We start from the raw sequence: 20,639 nt of genomic DNA, 5'->3' as shown, positions 1-20,639 counted from the left end.
AGGTCTCCCCTCAGCCGCCTCTCCTCCAGGATAAACACGTGTTTTCTTCCCCAGCACCCCACAGCAGTTCCAGCAGGCAATTTGCAGCTGACCTCCAGCTACACTCCTCTGCTCGCAAGATGTACTTTTCCATATACCCAGCTGTAAACTACCACACCTCGGGCTGCTGCCCGAGGTACAGCTAGGTACAGCTGCTGCCTCCTCCAAGTCTATGGTGGCATAATGGCATTCACAGCCTGTGAAATCAAGTTAATGTTTAACCAGGGAACCAACACAAACACCCTGTGTTTGTACACAACCCCAAGGCTGAGCAGGCAGGGAAGAGCAGCAAAGCTGTAAGCCCACAGCATTCTGGGTCACGTAAAAAAATGGTGTGGCCAGCAGGAGCAGGGAAGTGATCATGCCCATACATTCAGTGCTGGTGAGGCTGCACCTCGAATACTGTGTTCAGTTCTGGGCCCCTCACCACAAGAAGGACATTGAGTTGCTGCAGTGACTTCAGAGAGGGGGAACACAGCTGGTGAAGGGGCTGGAGAACAAGTCTTATAAGGAGATGGCTGAGGGAACTGGGATTGTTTAGCCTGGAGAAGAGGACGCTGAGGGGACAGCTTATTGCTCTCAACAACTACCTGAAAGGAGGTTGTAGTGAGATGGGTGTTGGTCTCTTCTCCCAAGTTACAGGCAATAAGACGAGAGGAAATGGTCTCAAGTAGCACTAGGGGAGGTTCAGGTTAGACCTCAGGAAAAATTTCTTCTCTGTAGGGTTATCAAGCACTGGCAGAGGCTGCCCAGGGAGGTGGTTGAGTCACCATCCCTGGAGGTATTTAAAAGTTGTGTAGATGAAGTGCTTGGGGATATGGCTTAGTAGTGGACAGGTATAGTTGGACTCGAGGATCTCAAAGGTCTTTTCCAACCAGACTCTCTGGGAAGGTAAAGAGGTTCACCCACACTGTGAGGCTCTGTCCATTGCAAGTGGTGTGAGAGAAGGCCCTGCCCGCCTGCCAGTGTGCTGCCCCTGCAGCTGAACAACACCACCATCCATCCACCCGTCCATCCATCCACCCGTCCGTCCATCCACCCGTCCGTCCATCCACCCGTCCGTCCATCCACCCGTCCGTCCATCCACCCGTCCGTCCATCCACCCAATCCATTCATCCGTCCATCCGTCCACCCGTCCGTCCATCCATCCATCCACCCACGCACCCACCCACCCAATGCACTCACGCATGCACCCAACCACTACATGCTCCCTCCATGACTTCTCTACCGTTATAGAGCGGAAGTGACGCCCCCGGCTCTTTGCGGCCCCAGGGGCCGGCCGGGCGGTGATTGGCTGGGCCCCGGCCCGCCTCGCCGCCATTGGTGGGTAGCGCCGCACAGGCTGCGCGCGCGATTGACCGGGGGCGGGGGGGGCGGCGGCGGGGGCGGTGAGGCTGAGGCGGGAAGGGATGGGCAGGTCTGGTTGCCACGGTTACGGGAGGGTGTCGGGCCTTCAAGATGGCGGAGGAGGCGCCGCGGCGCGGGGGGGCGGCGGCGGGGGACCGGGACGAAGAGGGGGTGGCGGAGCGCGGGCCGGGCGCGGCCTATCACATGTTCGTGCTGATGGAGGACCTGCTGGACAAGCTGAAGCTGCTGAGCTACGAGGAGGAGGCGCTGCGGCGCCACAACATGAGGCCGCTCTCCAGGTGCCCCTCGCCGCTCCGAAGGGGGTGGGAGTCGGGGGGCGGCGAAGGTGCCTGAGGAAAACCAGCCGGCTTCACAGCTTCCCGTGTGACTTCGGAGTTTTCGAAAGGGGAGGTCCGGCCAGAGGCTGAGATCATAGAACCATAGAATGGTTTGGGTTAGAAGGAACCTTAACTATCATCAAGCTCCAGCCCCCCTGCCACGGGCAGGGACGCCTCCCACCAGACCAGGTCGCTCAAAGCTCCATCCAACCTGGCCTTGGACACCTCCAGGGATGGGGCAGCCACAGCTTCCCTGGGCAACCTGTGCCTCACCACACTCCCAGTAAAAAAAATCTTACCAATATCTAATCTAAAATTGCCCTCTCAAACCGTGTATGCCAGTACATCTGCGCAAAAAAAACCCCATTCTGCCCTAAATTAATCTCTTGTGTTCACGGTAACTATTTGTGCGGAGGCGCGTATGTGTAAAGAGGCTTGTGTCCATTGCTTTTAAGCCTTTTTTCATATTTAATACATATTTATTTCACATATAACAAATTATTTGGAATTTTTTGTATTATGGTGGGAGATGGGAAACTTGGGAAACAAGACTGATGTGCTACTGACATCCACCTCTCCAGTAAACTTTCAAATCTATCCATCAGTTTCAACCGGATTGCACAGCAGCATATCACGAAGTTAAGCTTTCTATAAGGAACGGTTTGATGGTGAGGGACACACATAGTCCATGTTGTTCTGTTGTTGGGAGGGAGGCTCAGGTATGAGCTCAGTGGCTGTAAGCTGTTCTTAGCCAGCTCTCAGACCATTGGTATATTTTGAGCAAGGAAGCAAACCTTCGTCCATCATAGCAAGCAGCCGTGTCTGTGAGAGGAAGAGTTCAGTTCCAAGCGTCCAGTGTGCACACGATTTATATTTTGGGGGGATTGTCTGTGGTCTGATTTTCTGCACTGAGTTCTCATTAGGACCGCATCTTTCAATGTAGTGTGATCCAAGATAGATCCAGTTTGTGTACCTTGCTTTATAAAGTCACCTACAGCACAGCAGATGAGGATGGGTGGAAGAATAACTTCAAAAACATGCTCCTGATATGAACTTAAGCTTTGATTTTAGGCACGCCAGACTCTTGCCACTTTTGAAAAACATGGGGACCAAAAGAGGTTTGCTGAACTTTGGAGCAAAATGAAGTGGATTTATTGCTGTTGTCACAAAGAGTATTTCAGGATGTTAAGAAGGGAACAGGAGATGAAGTTACTATGGTATAATGGCATGGCTGAAGACAGTGTGAAGAAAGAGGATACATGCCCTTAGGCACTGAGGCTTCAGAAAATTTGTTCTGCCCTTATCAAGGAAGTGCCATTCGAGTTTTCATGTGGTCATGAGATGCAAAACTAATTAAATTATTTATTTTTAAAGAGGTATAATCACATACTCTTTTCTTTGTGCTGTTTGTCTAAACTCCCCTTGATGGAGAGCAGTATGGCCTTCTATGATATTTTTCACTGTGTTCGAAAACACGTAAAAAGTGAGGCAAATCCACCCTGGCTTCCAGTGTCACAGGTAAAGGTATGAATCTTTAGCAATGGGTCATTTTAATCATGTTTTGGAAATAGGCTTTTTGTAGGGTGGTGTTGACAGTAGTTATCAATCACTTTTACTAATCCATTCAGAGGATATTTTTCAAATTTAAATTCTGTCTTGCCCTGTAAATCACTTGCCCTGTGAAAAATGCCTCAGTTTTAGCAAAATCTTAGCTCATTCATGGCTTACAACTTATTGGCAATTGCAGACCTTTTACTTTTGATTCCTTTGGGCCTTTAAATATTTGATGGTGTTGCAAGGGACATTTGAATAAATCCATTGCATAGGCTCTTAGTGGCTCAGTGGTGGGAAGTTTTATGAAGTGATGGGAAGGATTCTGCATCCCTAGAAATTAAATGGGAACAGAATTGAGCTAATAATGATTTGAGACTGCTTGGGTAAATAATAGAAGTAACTTGGGTTTGGTGACGTTTCACTGAAGCTGTATGATCCTTGAGTGCCCAGTTTCTGTTTGATTCCTTGGAAGTTTAATGTTGTTTAGTAGCTTCCTCAAAGCAGGAGACAGATGAACTGCATGTAGAAAACTTAGTCTTTTGTGGTTATGTGTGAAACTAGACATCCTGAATTCAGTTCAAATGGATTGCTCATTGAGAAAGTCAGTTAAATAAACTGCTTTCTAGCCTGTGCTGGCCTATAATGCTGTAAGAGCTTAAGGAGTTCAAAATATTTACCTTTTTTTCCCTTTTTAAACAGGCATTACTTTGCATTGCCCACTAATCCTGGTGAGCAGTTCTTTATGTTTTGCACGCTTGCTGCTTGGCTGATCACTAAAGCGGGACATCGCTTCGAACAGCCGCAAGAATATGATGATCCCAATGCAATAATATCAAATGTACTCTCAGAGTTGCGATCATTTGTAAGTGTTGAACATGCTGTTTTCCCAAATGTATTTCAAGCACATTCATTACCTTCAGAAATAACAGTAATGCCACACTCTCTGCTGCCTAACTATGTTACCAAGGACTGGACAGACTTTTCCTGTCTACGGGTTTGCACTATGTTAATTAGCTAATTGGAAGTTTATATTGTATGTACTTACTTGCTAACTTTTTGGCACTACAAAAATAGTTTTACAATATTATGTATGATTCCAATTAGTTTTGCTCCACAAGCTGTAAGATAGGTTAAATCAGACTTACGTTTTATAGTGCAGCATATGTTGCTCATACATAGTACTATAATTTACAAAGTTTACACAGTGCTTGTGATCCTGCACCTGCCAAAGTCAATGGGGTAATTCATTATGGAGGAGGTGGTTTAGTATTGTGTTCATGTTTTCTTCATGTTTTTTTTTCATTAAGGAGTGAAAGGTTGCATAAATTGCTAGGAACATTTGGCATTTTTTTCAGTATTATTCTCCCTCCCACACCAAAGATCAGGAGGGTGTATTAACTTATAGGACATATGATCTTATGGAAGACTATACTGTGATACAACTGTGAATGATGTTAAGTACACTGTTCTCTGAGGGAGTTATTTTGTAAAAAATGAAGATATTTGTTCTGTAGAATGGCAGTAAATAAAAATAAAATATTTTATACATAAAACCTGGAACAAATAAGGCAGTGTTGAAAAGCTGGTGGTTAAGTCTCAGTACCTGAGCTCCTGCGTAGCTGTTCTTTCCTTGCCAACCTGTCACTTGTGTTCTTGGCCATCTAGATCCCTTACTGCTTCTGACTCTTCTGCTCTCTGTGAGTACCCTCTTACCAGGTGCTTTAAGATTTCTACACTGCATCTGTTCCTTGGGTTGTTCTGTGTTCCCTTCTGTTGCTTAACTGGAGCTGCACAGGGGAGGAATATGAATTAACATTGGTAAAATCTTCATACACAACAGACACATTGGTGTTAGCATAGTAAATTTTGTTGTCTCTCAGAGAGGAAACTTGATTGATGGGTAGTCATTAGTAAGCAGTATATCTCTGTCTTTTAGGGAAGGCCTGTGGATTTTCCTCCCTCAAAATTAAAGGCAGGCTGCGGAGAGCAAGTGTGCTATGTTCTTGATTGTTTAGCTGAAGAAGCCTTGAAAAACACTGGCTTTACCTGGAGAAGGTATGGTAGTACATTTCTAAGCACCCTCCATTATGCATTGTTTTCCAGCAAACAAATCTAAGTTCTAATTGTAAATACAAAAAATAGTAATTAACTGAAATAGTCTTCCTTACGTTTCATTGAGATGTGAAAAATTCAGCTAGGCTTGAAGCAGTTGGACAGATTAATTTCTAATACAATTTCACAGAATTTAGTCTGTTTCCAGTAAGTATGAGCTTCCACTGTTAATAGATTTAGCTAATTAATAACAATTTGACTTATGACCTTTTTTTGATCATTTTGCCTATGCATAACTGCTTATGAATCTGACAGTTGAGTTGAAGCATATCAGCATTCTTTTAGGTCTTATCCATCAATCTTTACCCCTTCAGTTGGAGGCATATACAGCATGTGATCATGTTACAAGTAGGCTACAGTAACTTCAGTTATTTAATCTGAAGGAAACCTTTGGAGAAATTAGATGACAGATAATTTCAAGTATATGAAATTTGTTTAAAAGTGCTTTTTATTTCTTTCCTTCCCTCTGATGGGTTTTGAAATGGGTGTGGTAAAAATAGGCTTGTGGTGACTTGCTCTTAAAATTTAAGAGGTTAAGCCAAAAGAGAAAATGGCCCAAATGTACTCCTAAGATTTCTTTGGAGTATGAATGTATTATACTGCTTATTGTAATAACTAACACTCGTTTTTAAGACAATCCAAGATAAACAAAGACTTCTAAGGCTGAGCTTTAATTTTATTTGTTTGAATGTGTTTAGCTGTATTCTACATCATCCATATTTCTCATAAAATGTTTTATTTGCTTAAGAGCTATTCACAGAGGCATATCTAGTTTACTGTGTTTAAAAGCAGTGCTGCTCTTTGAACTAATTTCAGGCCAGTGTATCCAACAGAAGAGCGAGAAGAAGAAGAAATAACCGAAGATGATGGGGAATTAATGCTTAATAAACTGGAAGAAGATATTGTGGTAGGTTTACCTAACTGGTTTCAATCATTTCAGTATTGGTCAACTATGAGAAAATTTGTCTCACTCTTCTTTAAGAGGTCTTTTCTATTAGCTGTTCTATCACCCTTTTTTTCCTGTACCTCCTTTCCTGCACTGTCAGCTTCCCTGAAGAGCTTGTTTCCTTTCAGATAAGGTTGTTAACCTTCGGGACAGAGCTTGTGACCTTGTAATTAATGTAAATTGAAGAGGAGCTTGTAATTAATGTAAATTGAAGAGGAATCTAATAATACATTCAGATTGCACAGATTCATAATTTTTTACTTTCTGCTGATACAAGTAGTTTACGTTAAACAAAACTTCAGTCTCTGTTTACAGAGTTGGCTAATATTTGGCCAAAACTTGTGCAGCGCTTAAATTAATAGAGTGCTCACTACTGGAACCCAGATTTCCCTGCAAATAGGAAACAGTAGCTTTTACACTTTATCTTAAGAGTCGGGAACAGAGTAGATGGAAAAGAACAACTATATTTGTTTAAAACCACCAGCAAAGACCTAAATAAAGCTTGTAGCGTTGTTTATGTAGAGAAATGTCATGGTAGCTCATCACTGTATTTTCCATGAAGGAAATGGTAATATCCGGTTGTCCATTCTCACTGCAGAATAAATATTTCTGCTTTGAAATACCTTTTACTGGCAAGATGGCAATATTTTATTATGAACTGTTTTATTTATTCCACCTTTTTAACTATAATTGCAATGAAGTTGTCATGTCTATGAAACAGCCTAGGAAATACACCTCTAAGTTCAAATATGCTTTTAGGACTTACTGATGCATGGATGTGGAACTCGCTGATTGACTTTCTCAGAAGATTATTTTTATGAGAGTTGGAGTCTTACTGTTAGGTGGTAGCATAATAACAAAACATTGTCATTTTCCCAGGCCTCTGTCAGTTTCTTCAAAGTCAGTCTTTTTACTGCTAACATAAGATTTTTCTGGAGAGGGAAGTTTGCTGAAGACAATTAAAATGAAAATTACAAAAAGAAGATAGTTTCACATCTGATTTCTCCAAAAGCTGATGATCCTGTGGAAAATTAATGTTGATCAAGACCAAAATATTAAAGGCTGTGAGCCTGGAAGTGTTCACTTGCTTGGCCAGTAAATTTCTTGAGGGCAAAACAATTTTCTGGAGTGTTAAGACCCAGTACTGTGTGGAAAATGCCACAACTGTTGCATTTTTGTGTTCATATTTTTCAAGTGCTTTGGAAAAATTAAGGTCATAAAAGTTGGAAATAGAGTGCCAGTAATGTTATCATATGGTTCTCATCATAGTCCAAATTTATGTGCCAAAGTAGCCCACAAGAATGTAACAGTTGAAGAGCTGCTATTCCTCCTTTTTTTCACAGTTTTGCCAAGTATTGCGTTATTTTTCTGATTTTTATTAGACAAGAAAATTTCCAGACTTTTATTCTACAATTTTTGTGTGCTATGGGAATATTGTGATGTGGATGTCTGGCTGTGTTTTCACCAGCTTTGAAGTCCCTACAGAAAAAGTCTTGAGTAATTCTGAGAACAACACGAGACATTCTGTGTTGCATGTTTGACTGGCATCAGAAATGTAAGCTGTTGGCTAAAAGCTTTAAATTTGAAAACAGTCAGCTGCCTGGTCTTTTCTGTGTGTCATTAAGGCCTAAGATGTTAAATTGGGAAGTAAGGAGGAAACAGTTAACTAAAGCATACTTGTAATCCTTCAAAGAACCTCTGGATTTGCTCTTTAGTGGTATCTGAGACCGTGATTTTCACAATTAGCATGTTTTACTGGCTCTTATGAGTTTGTGTGTCAATAATTGAATTTAGCAGTATTTCCAGTAGTTAAATGCTTATCATGAAGTTCATTGATTTCTTCTGGTTTTGATTCTTCTGAATAAAATTGATAAGGCTGACAGAGACAAGCCTAGTTCTGTAAATCTTGGGGAATCAGGTGAACAGTAGCCAGCAAGGATGGCCGTGCAATGAAATCTGCATGGTTTGGTTTCTCAGTTCTGATACCTAGTCTTGTTGTCATTGTGATGTTGTAATATGTCCTTCTAAGTGTTGTATAAATATATATTGTCAGTTTATCAAAAGATAGTCCCAGTCTAGTCATCATTCTTTCCTTGCAAGTATTCAGGGAACTAGGGACCAAACATGCCAGAGGAAAATAAAGGGATCTCTGTTAGTTAATAACTGAGTGAAGTATAGGAATAAGCTCCCATGTTTTCACTGAGTCTTGAAGAGTTCTGCCCCAAGACTTCTGTTATTGCAGCATTCATGATTTGTATAGAAAGGTGGTGAATGATGAAATTTGTCTTCAGTGGAAAAGACAATGGCTAACAGAAGGACAAGGTTTGTAAGAGGGAAATGTATCTCTGATAAAATGGCAGGTGAAATTAAGTATAGATAAATGCAAGGTAGTACATGAGCATCTTTAACTTATGCAGTGATGGCTCTGAGCTGCTGCTGATCACTCGGAACCTTCAGCCCAGTGTACAGTGTCATGGGCGAGAAAACAAATTAATTGCCTCAATTTGAATTGTGTCTTTGTGCACGCTTTTAAAAAAATGTGGCTTCATTCTGCAGCTCCAAATATGTAGTGCAAACAACACCTTGAAAACTGTGTTCAGGTCTGGTTTTCCTTTGTTTTTTGTTTGGTTTTATTTGTAATGCAAAGCCTGAGGAAACACGTAAGAAATTACAGTTACCATACAGCTATTAATAATGGCCCATTTGATGTGGAGAGATTAGGTACTTTTTTTTTTTTTCTGTTGGTTGTTTTAGTTTTTAAATAGTGTGGCACCCTGAGGGAGATGTGGACTAGCTTTCATCTTTCAGCTTATCACAGATATTGTCTCCTCATAGGATTCAGGTGAATATAAGCACCATTATCATAAATTCTCCATATCAGAAATGTGGGATTTAACACTCCTTGTCCTGTGCTCCTGCAAAATAAAATTTTGGAGAAAGATTCTGCAATACTTACTGAAATCTTACTTTGCAACTTTCCTTAAGGAAGAAGAGTCAGATAATGAAGAAAATTTTATTGACCTGAATGTTCTAAAGGCACAAACATACAGATCAGTAAGTTGTTTCCTATCAGTCCTTTCTTGAGAGATTTTTACATCTATAGCAGCAATTTATTTCTTTTGGATTTAAGTGTGGAAGTCCTTATGCAGTCTAAGCTTGAAAAAACATTCCAACTGAAATGAATGAGATTATTTTAAAAGCAAAATGTACATCCAGTTTCTAAACTGTTATCACTGCAAGGTTGCTGAAAACATTTGCAAGAAATTTCTGCAGAGGCTTTTAGAGAAACATGGTATTAGTTTTTTTAACACATTTTAATCCCCCGCTGCTATTTCTGGGATGTATTGTAATTTCTTATTCTATACATCTTATTCTATTAAATTCTAAATATGATATGAAGATCTATTTATCCTAATTTCTAGTCTTTATTGATTCAAATAAAGCCATTTAAAAAACTGATGTCTGTAGTCTAGATCATTCTAAATATGCATTTTTTATGAGTATGAACACTGTAAGTCATTGTAATGTGATCGTTAACAGTTCTCATTGTGCATAGTGATGGTATTTTGTACATAAACTTTGTGATTTTTACACAGGACTTGAATGAGTCTGCAAAGCAAGAAGAGATTTTACAGTCTACAACAGATGCAGCAGAATGGAATCTGGAAGTGGAACGTGTCCTTCCACAGCTGAAAGTTACCATCAAGACTGACAATAAGGTATGCAAGAATGGCTTTACATGTGTATACATGGCGATTAAAGTGTGATTTCCAGTCAGTGTTGTTCATTTTCCATTTACAATGATTTATATATTGATACATTTTCAGTTTATTCGTACTTAGCAAAATTATACTCTCAGTTTAGCAGCTATTAAAACATATTCCTGGAAGACAGCTGAAGAACTTCTTATTTTCAGTTTCAATTTGTCAGCCACGTAAAAGGCTGATTGCATGGAATTCACCTTACTGAACTTTAAATGGCGATAAACTAGGTCTGTACCACTGACCTAGTCATCATGGGCTATCCTTATGTTTAACAAAAAGGAGTAAGTACTTTTTCCACTGATTTTACTTACCTGTCTTGGAAACTACCTCAAGATGAAATTCAGCATGAACAGTTTAGAAGTAGACATCTATCTTTCATAAGTCAAAATTCAAATCTAGGACCTATTCCTGGCATTGCTGCAAACATTCTTTCTAGGAATTTGTGTAGTACACAGAGATCAGTGCACTATTGAAATTGCTTATTTGTTATGGCCCAGCTAGCTGGGGTGTTTGAGCAATCTGTAGCAGTGATACAGAATCCGATGAAAGATAATTATCTTGCCAAAAGATAATTTTTTCTTGCCAAAAATAGGCTAAGCTCTCACCTATCTGTTAAATTGCTTGCCTATCTTATACTATACTTCATTCTTGCCTGGTTAGAGCCACTTTTCCCTGATCCTCTACAAGCCCATCTGTTACAGAGAATATCATGCTTTATTTTGTTTTAATTTCTTAGTGTAAGAATGACGACATATATGGATTATTAAAGTCATTGTAAGAACTGATGTTTACTAGCTTCCAGTTTAATGCACCCTCTTTAAGGAATATGTCAAAAGGAACATGAAAAGTTGATTCTTCTTTTTTCTAGCTTCTGTGCTATCGTGCTTTTAGAAATAACTGGAGAGAATTGTTGGCATTTTTTCATTCTACAAGAAAAGCGTCACATTCTGTTTCGTATGTGATACATGTGTACATAGTGCCAGGAGGGGTAATGGTTTAATCAATGGCATTTGACACTAGAACTTGTCTGTAAAGTCCTAGGCAGCGGTGGGAGATGTGTTTGAGGAGTGTTTGTTGTTTTTATTTATACTCCAAAGTTTGACAGATTATGAACAATTGTCACCAGAAGAACAAAAGATTTTGAGTCTGCTGTGAAGTTAAAACCGAGTATACAACATAAGCACATTTTCTCTACCAGCCTTTGTTTCATTCTGGAAGAGAATAGTGGGAAGCAGCACAATTGTAGACAGCTGGTGAACCTCATGGGCTGAACAGCTGTTGGAGATGCTCAGCTGTGCTCTTCTGAGATAGTGAGACAGAAGCGCCAATCCTTGGATGCGCATGTCATGTGCAGGGGGTAGCCTCACAACGAATAAGAGGAACTGCCTGTGACTGAAGGATGACACATGTTTAAGTGTGCAGCTGTTTAAGCCAGGATGTGTTTTGTACCTATTATGAAACATTATAAGTGACTGTGTCCTCCAGGAGCTCCAGGACTGGGAATTCCTCTTGCTCAGGTGCTGCAGCCCAGCCCTGTGTGCCTGGGGATTTGCATGTCCCTATCCCAGACTGATGGATGCAGCTGCTGCTTGGTTGTTTGCAGGTTCAGAAGCATGTATCACACAAACACACAGAGGACCCTGACGTGGCCAGCTACACAGTCTCCCATAAACAAGGCCCTGTCTTCAGTAGCAATTGTAGGATTCATAAAATATAAGTATAGACAGCCAGGCCCCCTTCCTCCTGTTCAGCTAATTAAGATTGAAGTAATGTACTAAAAGCACACTTTGCCTAGTCTGTTGATTCACGAGCACATGCAGATTCATGGATCCCTCAACTATCCGCGTGCTCCTTCAGTCTGTTTGACCCCCCTCCCTGGATCCTGGGCCCTCTTAGCTGTTACCCTGCTCTTCTACTTGCTGGCTAGTCCAGGTCGCTGCTTGCTAGCAAACAGATGCACACTTTTACATGCTTGTCTTAAGGGCACTGTACATTTGTGGGTCCCACTAAATACTAGCGTATACCCTTGTCTGCCTTATATCCTGGCCTGCATCCAAAGCCTACTATTCGACGGCTAGTTCAGTTTTAAGTCTGCTATTGGATTTCACACATGCACAGCAGGTTTAGAGAAGGTGCAAACATTTCCCTGCCCCTGCCCCTGCCCCAGCAGCTGGCACCACCAACATGGGCTTGTGACCTGCAATCTCACTCCAACTGCTGGCACTGAGCGCCTCACTTGCTTTACTCAGCCCTGTCCTTTCCAGTAGCTGGATTTTGGGATACATGCCAGTCCTGCCTCGGTGGCTGAGGCACTTGACTGCTCCTGTGGCTGGCTCTGAGACCTCCACTCTCTCTCACTGCGGACACCACAGGCCTGGAACACCTGCAGCCCTGATCTGAGTCCAGTTGCTGGCCCCACATCCACTTTGACCAGCAACTGGCACAGTCTTTGCAGCACTTGTACATTTTGGGATAGAGCACGAGATTGCACAGAAAGAGAATTAAAAAATAATTTAATAAGAAGATAGGGCAGGCTGCATTGATCAGGTACAAGGCTCAGACAAGTGGACTGACTGGCAACAGTTTATATATGAGCAGCCCCTATTATACCCCTCTCTCCTCCCTTATCTGGAATATCCAGAACCCCAGAACAGGATAACATTCCCATCAGTTGCAAGGGTTAGGTTCACCGTCTTCAATGTGATGCTTGCTGTTTCTTGATAGCTCATCAGTGTGACTGAGAGCCTTGTTTCTTCTTGTCTCCTGTAACACTTGTGTGACAGGTCTGTGTCCTTGCAGGTTTTGTTTTTTCCCTCCCCCTTTCTCTTGCCATCCCATTTTGACAAGGTCTTTGATCAGGTAATTGAACTAGTACAAACATTCTCACGCTCCACATGCTCTTAGCCATTAGGGTAACTGGCTAGGTTTGTTTCTTTTTACTGCCTGCATTATTGTTTGGTGAGGTTTGTGCCTGTCTCTGTTTTGCTTAGAATCCTGTTTGAACAATGTCCTTTATCAGATAATCTTACGGAAGCAAACAGTGTCACCTTTCACGTATCCTTCCAGTACAATACCTGTTTTACAAGAAAATCTCCTAGTGTTTTATTTGAAGTGATAAAGATTTATTCACATAACTTTTTTAAAAAAAAAAAACCAGCTAGACCAGGACAGTGCCAAAGGCTTAAAATTCTGAGTACACTAAAAAATATTTTTAAGAAACGCAATACTGAAAGAGCAGTAATTCTGCGGTGCTGCTACGCTGCTTCATTTTGAACTCTTTATCTGCAGCTGTGCTTTGGGTCTGGGAGATGTAGGAAGTTTACATTGATAGGAAACTTCTATGATAAAGTTTTGGAACTGGAATTGATTTCTAAGTAAAAGATGCCTAGCTAGTAAGTGAAAACAGCTCCTTTTCTCAACTCCCATCCCTGAGTCTATGTATGTTTCCTGTAACCTAGAAGCTGCAAACGACTCCTCCTTCTAATTTTGTCCCGCTGTTGAAAAGTTTAGATGTTTTGGCTCCTTTAATTTCCTTCCATTCTTCTCCTGATAACAGTAAGGGATGAGTGGACAGGGAATATCTGACAGTCTGGCGCTAGTAGGTGTTGGACATTTGAAGTACTCAGTTTGTCTAAGAATAAGCTGAGTTAGTGCAGCTATAATGAATATTTTCAGTGTTTGTGCCTAGAATAGGTTTTGGGAGAAATGGTTCCGTGAAGACAAAAAAAAAAATCTAAAAAACGTAACTGTTGTAGTATCAGTGAGGATGTCAGTGTTTATTTGTGGATCTGAGTGTCACATTGTGACATTTAGGAGATTTATAAATTGTGTCACAGTAGGCAAGTGCCTCTGGATATGAACATAGTGGCAGAATGTGCACAGTGATAGTATAAAAGAGATGGCCTTGCATACCAGCCTTTGTTTAGTACCCAGAGAAAGATAAAAGGTGTACTCGCCTATGTTTTACTTTATTGCGTCTTTTTTAGGACTGGAGAATCCATTTAGATCAAATGCATCAGCATAAAGATGGAATTGAATCTTCCTTGAAAGAAACTAGGGTATGTCTTTTCTGTGCAGAATATTGCACTGATTTGTCAGCATTTTTATTTCCTCTTTTATTTGATATATAAGAACTAAATTTTTTTTCCCCTTCCATTTTATTTGTGATAGTGCTGTAAAACTAAACAGGGAAACATAATGATGATTAGGGATAGTGGGACTGGCAAAAGATCTTCTGGGGAAGAGTCATCTGTATGAGGATTAACAGGGATATTAGGGTTCATTAACATATGCATTAACACAAGTACGTCCTGACTACAGAGGGCAAAATAGACTAATACAATAATGCAATCTGAAAATAAGTGCTGATAAAACCCCCAAAATACTGTCAAATACTGTTGTTAGAGTAACTTGCTGACATTGGCATTTGGAATTAATTGAGAGGGGAGAGTGGTGGAAGCAGTTGGGTTTGGAGCTGGGCAAACCAGAATACATTAGGAATAATTTTTTTTGGCCAGGGACAGCATTTCCTTACTGCTTTTCTCTTTCACTTATAGGCTTCCATATCCTTTCTTAATTACAGCACCTTTTTAATACTCTTTCCGTACTATCCATATACTATCAACCCACAAATTATGATTTTCTAGGGTTATCTTGACAAACTTCATAATGAAATCAGCAGAACAATGGAAAAGATCAATAGCAGAGAAAAGTACATCAACAATCAGTTGGAGAACTTGATTCAAGAGTATCGTTCAGCACAGGCCTTGCTGAGCGAGGTAATGCACTGATCTTTTGTTGTTGCCTTCTCTAGCGTTGACTTGCTGTTGAGTGAGAGTGAAGGCAAAGAAGCCTCAGAAGAGCTATCTGTGAATTCTGCTGCTGGGTATGAAGCAGGGGAAATGTTGATTAGTTGTCAGATTATATAGTTTATAAGCTAAACTAGCAATTTTTATTCAATGATTCTACAGAGAAAATTAAATGGTTTTTGACTCTATAATAATGTAAATCTGTTGCCAGTCTTGAGCAGCCAGTAAACTGCTAGCTCTGCTTTCCTGTGATGCTCAGACATCTGTAACGAGTGGAAAAAACAGAGTCTCAGTCCAGTACTCATCTTTTGTATTGATTACTCGTGCTAACATGCACAAAGCACTCTGATTACTTTTTTTACTTCATTTTATGTCAATAGAGTGCTCTTTGAGAAGCTTTTTGATCCCCTAGTTAAGAGGTCTATATAAGCTGCCATTTGGCTGTCCCTCCTATTTGTGAGCATGATATTAAAATAAAACTAAAAGGATTTGACCTTTGTTTTCTGACCTGTGCTTTCAGTTTACCTTACTGTTAAACTTCTAGAAACTTCAAGATAGTCATTTCGTGTTGACAAAGAAATATTCTGGGTTTCAGGATTCAGTCCTGTCAGCATTTTTCCAATCTTTTAATGTTTATTTCCTCATGTAAGTGACTGGAAAATGTATTTCTTATTCTGTATGTATTAAGGCTATTACTTACAATTTTTAAAACTGCTTTACGTTTGTGAATAATCGTCTTTACAGGGTCTGATATTTTAAACCTGTCCTCATACACATGTAGTCCTTGTAAACTTAACTGGGACTTTGTTGGACAGTTTCTGGAATTGGGACGTGTGAGAGCAAGTTTTGGTGTTTTCTCTGAGCTGTCTGAATACCCCTCTTAAGTTCTGCCACTACAGAAAAAACACCTTTCTTCCCAGGCTAAAGAGAAGTACCAGGAGGGAAGTGGAGGAGTAACTCAAAGGATTAAAATGCTCTCTGAGGTAAAACACGTCTTCACATAATTTCTTTTGCTTATTTGAAAACAATCTTCAGAGGGTTGGCATTTAGCGTTTGCAGTTTTATGAGCCCGGTTCTTCCTGATTTGCTCTCATGTTAGAGATTAATCTGTTTGTTAAATGGAGGTGATCTAGTCCAACCCCTAAATTCTAAACCAAAGCTGCCATTGATAATTAACTTGTGAATCTACACAAACTATTGTGAGCTCTTTAATTTCCCCATTTTGTAAACGATGGTAAATATTCTGCATTTTGTATTTTACATTATTTATTTTATGACCTATGTCCTAGGAGTATTGAAGATTTATCAAGTCAGGTCTATAAATTCTTTGGAAGAAGAAAAGCTGAACTCTTATTTTTAGTTAAAATTAACATTTGGAAATTTTAATTGCCCAAGCACTTAAAACCAATATTTTACAAATAGTAACTTTTCCATACCAATCAAATTATATTAATACCTAAACCTGATTTTCTCTTGCCTTTTTTTCTTTAAAAATCAGTGCTCTGACAAAATGAAAGTAAAAATCCTGACTCCTAACTGCCAGAATGTCTTGTCCAAAGTGTGGATCTGTTTCCTAGTGTGCAATAAGCCAAAACATCACATCACCAAGAGAGACATTGTTTTATTCAGATTCGCGCAAATCCTGGGTGCTTGGAGGTTCCTCTCAAGTCAAAGCACACCTTAAGGGGTTTGTTGCCTTCGTTTATATGCAAAATAACACAAAGCAATACATTATTCATTGTGCATGTGATGAAATATTTACATATAATTACAATAAATGCCAAGTCATTCCATGCACCTTCTGCGCATGCTCTGAGGATGGGGTGCCTGGTGGTCATTACCCTAAAAATTACCTGCCAAGTTCACTTACTGGTCAACTCCTTCCATTCTCCTCCCAGTTTCTTCCCAGTTATTGGCTCAGTATCTCAAAACTGCTGGCTTGGAACTTTTTAATTTACTTAATTCAGTTCCTAATTCAAATGCCATGCTAACAAATTGCATTATTGTTTCCAAAAGCCTAGTTCCTCTTATCTATAGAACAAAGAACCATGCAGCTGAACAACTTGTATCCAAAAGTACAAGTTCCGTTACCACACACATATGAAAAGCTAATCATTAACTGGGACCCATCTAGTATAAGCTTCCTGCCTGTCTGATGACCCTAGAAAGTCTTGAAATAATCTTAAATATTACCATCAAATATGTTGAGCGTTTCATGACATTTCATTTAGAATTACTGCCTGTTTTCCAAATATTTCAACACTTTGTGCAATTCAGAATTTTTTTTAATGGCTCTTTTGTTTGGGTTTGAAAAATCCCCTTTGTTTATCAGATGATAAAGTGTCTGGAATAGTCACATAAAATAGAGCATGCCAGAAGAATGTGCTAGAAATTTTAAAACAGGTTTGAGTTTCCTGAGAGGACAGAGAGGAGAGGAGACTTCAGTTGGAAGTGACCTACAACAATCATCTAGTCCAGCTGCAGTAGATAGTAAACACAACAGTTTAACATGAGTTTGTTAGCGAAGTTTTCTGAGTATATGGATTCTGCAGAATTGGGGCTCCTTTCTATTTCCCTCTCAAGTAGTAAGTTTGAAAAAAAAAGTCCTTCACAATTACTTCAGATTTATAATGCATTTGTGCTTTGGAAGTTATGTTTTGGAAGTTATGATAAGTAATGGTGAATACATTACTAGCTGGCAGCCTTCAAACTATGTAGATGCAGTGAAGCATATCTGAGCTAAACTAAACATACTGGTTATTAATACTGATCTGGTTTCAAACTTGCAATCAAATCTCAACTGATTTTGCTATACCAGTACCGCTGTAAGTATGCATTAACAATGCAGCGATGTTTCTTTTCTTGTTACTGAAAAGGCTTATTGAAGCCTTAATGAAGGACCATTTTTATATTTATAGACAAAAATACTAAATTATTACCATGGCTGTTCCTTAGAATCATGTATTTTCTTTTTCTTCATTGTCTACAAAGAGAAACTGCTTGATAGTCACGGCTGAAATGCATTTAGTCTTCATACATGCGTTTTACATACCCATACCTGTGCCAGTGCCAGCAGGCTTGAATGCACCATCTTTTGCTTCAGTCCTGTTTCTCAGGTTTCCACCGTCACCAGCTGAAGTGCTGACACTTACAGAAGGGCAGCTGGCATGGTAATTTGGTGAATCTCAGTCTGTGGGAATATTGGTTCCCATCTTCCGTCCAGCATCATACTGCAACACTTAATGTTGTTGGTTTTATTGTTTTGGGATGCGCAGTTTCTTAGTAACACCATGCTGTTTCCCCAGCTTCTTACTCTTTCCTGTAAGTTTTGCAACGTCAATTTATTTAAAGTTAAATTAAAATTTCTTAATGTTTAAAGGAAAAAGAAACTCCTCTGTATACAAAACTGAGACAGATTATTTCTTTTAACTAATGCAGTTATTCATTAATAATGCAGCAGATAATTTTCTTTTTTTTAACTTGGCATTCATCTGGTTTAATTAAGAAGAAAATATCTATTTTAAGATTACAGAAGTATTAGAGAGAGTAAAGCAGGAAACAGAAGAGAAAGGAAGCAGTATGACCGATGGTGGTAAGTATGTTTTTGCCTCAAACCAAACATCCATTTTCTCAGTGACAGGTACGTGATTTGTCCTTTATTAAAGAAAAATAAAACAAGACCAGAATGAGTGACTAGTCTAAAATATCAATACTAAAATTTTAAAAGGTGTCTAAGAAAGTCAGGAGTCTAAACCTCTCAGAAAACGTTATATAAGTCCGCAGAAGGCAGAGATTCCAGGATTTACCCCTTTGATAAATGATTTGTAAAGATCTGAAAAGAAGTGGGTTTTGTCTCTGCTTTGAATAGTTATAAACTCACTAGAAGAAATTCACACATTACAGGTTCAAGCCTTTTCACTCTGAAATAGTTAGTGGTGTAGCTGTTTGATTCCCTAAGGCCGGCTGGAATGAGTGGGAAAGTTAATTTTGGTGTTTTGATGTTTGGACTTTTTCAGTGTTTAAAACTCCATACCTATTTGAATTTACTTTGTTTCAGGCCTGGGATTTGGTAGTTTGAAACTCTGCCTTATAAATGCATTCTGTTGCAAATGTATAAGGAGTACGAATGCAGAATTTGATTGATGGATCGATGGTAGGGCTAAATATGCAAGCTGTATGCATATGTAACTGTAACCATTGCAGTTAGTTTACTTCAGTAGTTGTGTTATTGTATGAATAAATTTTGTGCACCCTTCACTGTGAAGGAGCTACTCGCATGCCTTGCAGCATCTTTCCTGTATTATGGATCAGGATAAACTCTATAAAGCCCAGAACTGTAAGAAGCAATATGATGCAGCAGCAGCATCCCTAGGGAGACAGTAGTGGGAAGCAAGATTAGAACCAAAGTATGCAGCACAAAATATTTTAATAGCTTTTCACAGGTAGGATGACGTCCTGCTGAAGATGTCTTCAGTTCTCTACCAAACTCCAAGTCAGCTGTTGGGATGAGGCTTTCAGCTGAGCAAACACAGCATTGACAAACTGATCTTAACGTTGATGCATATCTTTATGCAGATTAAGATGTCAAGAAGACAGCAAAATTGTCAACGCCTATTCTTTCTTTAAAGTGTCGTGCATATTAAAAACAATGTATAAGTACAGTCAAGTCTTTAGAGTAGAACGCCCTTTTGTTCATTCAACTTTTCAATTTTAATGACTGAATTATAGAAAATAATGCTTTTGTGTTAAATAGCTGACACAGAGTTGCACTGTTTATCTCTTTTTGAACAGCTCCTCTAGTGAAGATTAAACAGGCCTTAACAAAACTGAAGCAAGAAACCATTCAGATGGACATACAAATTGGTGTCATGGAACACACATTACTGCAGTCAAAGCTGACAGAGAAATCCAATATGACTAGAGACATGCATGCAGCAATGATTCCAGAAGCCACAGTAGGTGCCTATTAAAATTGTTTGGAGCTGACTTGGTTTGCCCAAAATATAGTTTTCTACCATTTGCTTTTTTGTTACTTTAAAGGTTTCCTTTTTGTTGGTTAAGGGGGGCATTGATTTCTCTTTTTATTTTCGAGAAGATGCTTGTCACGCAGTTTTAAGAAGTAACACACACACTTTGGACTCAGCATGTAGTCATGTTTAGTTTTGTGCTGTAAAGATTTATTTCAGATGCCTTCCAGATATGCTAATAAATTCTTATTAATGAAAATGTCTCTACTTCATTGGAGAACGTTATGTAGTGTGAAAGTCTATAGAACGATACTGACAGCCTGTAATCTTGATATTCTACAGTGCTGAAAGAAAATCGCTTGCAAAGGACTTGAATTTAAAATGTCTCTTATTGCCATTCACATATATTTTGTATAAAGTATTTAATTGCTGATACTGAAATAATACAGCATTATCCGTTCTAAAAGGCTGGGTCAAAATTGATTTCAGCTGCAAGTGAAAGTAAAATGTTGCTTCCACTTTAAGTTGATGAATGAATTAAAAAAACTAACACTGCAATAGTTGCAATAACATTGGTGTGCTTCTAGGGCAACCCTACAGAAATTTGTGGATGGACAACTACTGTATTCCACACTATGTTTTTTTTTTTTTTTAATGAATCCTAGATAGACAGGTGTGGATGCTTTTTGCAATTCTTTTTGGTTTTATATTGCCTGTATCATAAGCAAGGATAACAAAATCTATGCAAGACCAGAGAATGTGAA

At 39.5% G+C, this 20,639-nt stretch overlaps 1 protein-coding gene across 1 annotated transcript; it reads left to right on the top strand.

The window, feature by feature from the left end:
* Positions 1-1,542: 1,542 nt before the first annotated feature.
* IFT57 (intraflagellar transport 57) lies at positions 1,543-20,134 on the top strand. Its single transcript, XM_069868816.1, has 11 exons — positions 1,543-1,685; positions 3,978-4,140; positions 5,215-5,333; positions 6,207-6,297; positions 9,322-9,390; positions 9,933-10,055; positions 14,087-14,158; positions 14,747-14,878; positions 15,829-15,891; positions 18,434-18,500; positions 19,700-20,134. The coding sequence occupies exons 1-11, from the start codon at positions 1,591-1,593 to the stop codon at positions 19,876-19,878; spliced, it is 1,173 nt and encodes a 390-aa protein (XP_069724917.1). The 5' UTR covers positions 1,543-1,590; the 3' UTR covers positions 19,879-20,134.
* Positions 20,135-20,639: the final 505 nt, after the last annotated feature.

This window comes from Phaenicophaeus curvirostris, chromosome 1 (genome assembly GCF_032191515.1).
Source record: "Phaenicophaeus curvirostris isolate KB17595 chromosome 1, BPBGC_Pcur_1.0, whole genome shotgun sequence".
NCBI lineage: Eukaryota > Metazoa > Chordata > Aves > Cuculiformes > Cuculidae > Phaenicophaeus > Phaenicophaeus curvirostris.
The sequence above is the reverse complement of the archived record's forward strand: the minus strand, read 5'-3'. Positions and strand labels throughout refer to the sequence as shown.

Coding starts and splice junctions, on each gene's coding strand:
- IFT57 (XM_069868816.1), top strand. CDS start 1,591: ATGTTCGTGCTGATGGAGGACCTGCTGGACAAGCTGAAGCTGCTGAGC. Junction 6,298..9,321: donor AACTGGAAGAAGATATTGTG/GTAGGTTTACCT, acceptor ACTTTCCTTAAG/GAAGAAGAGTCAGATAATGA. Junction 10,056..14,086: donor CCATCAAGACTGACAATAAG/GTATGCAAGAAT, acceptor CGTCTTTTTTAG/GACTGGAGAATCCATTTAGA.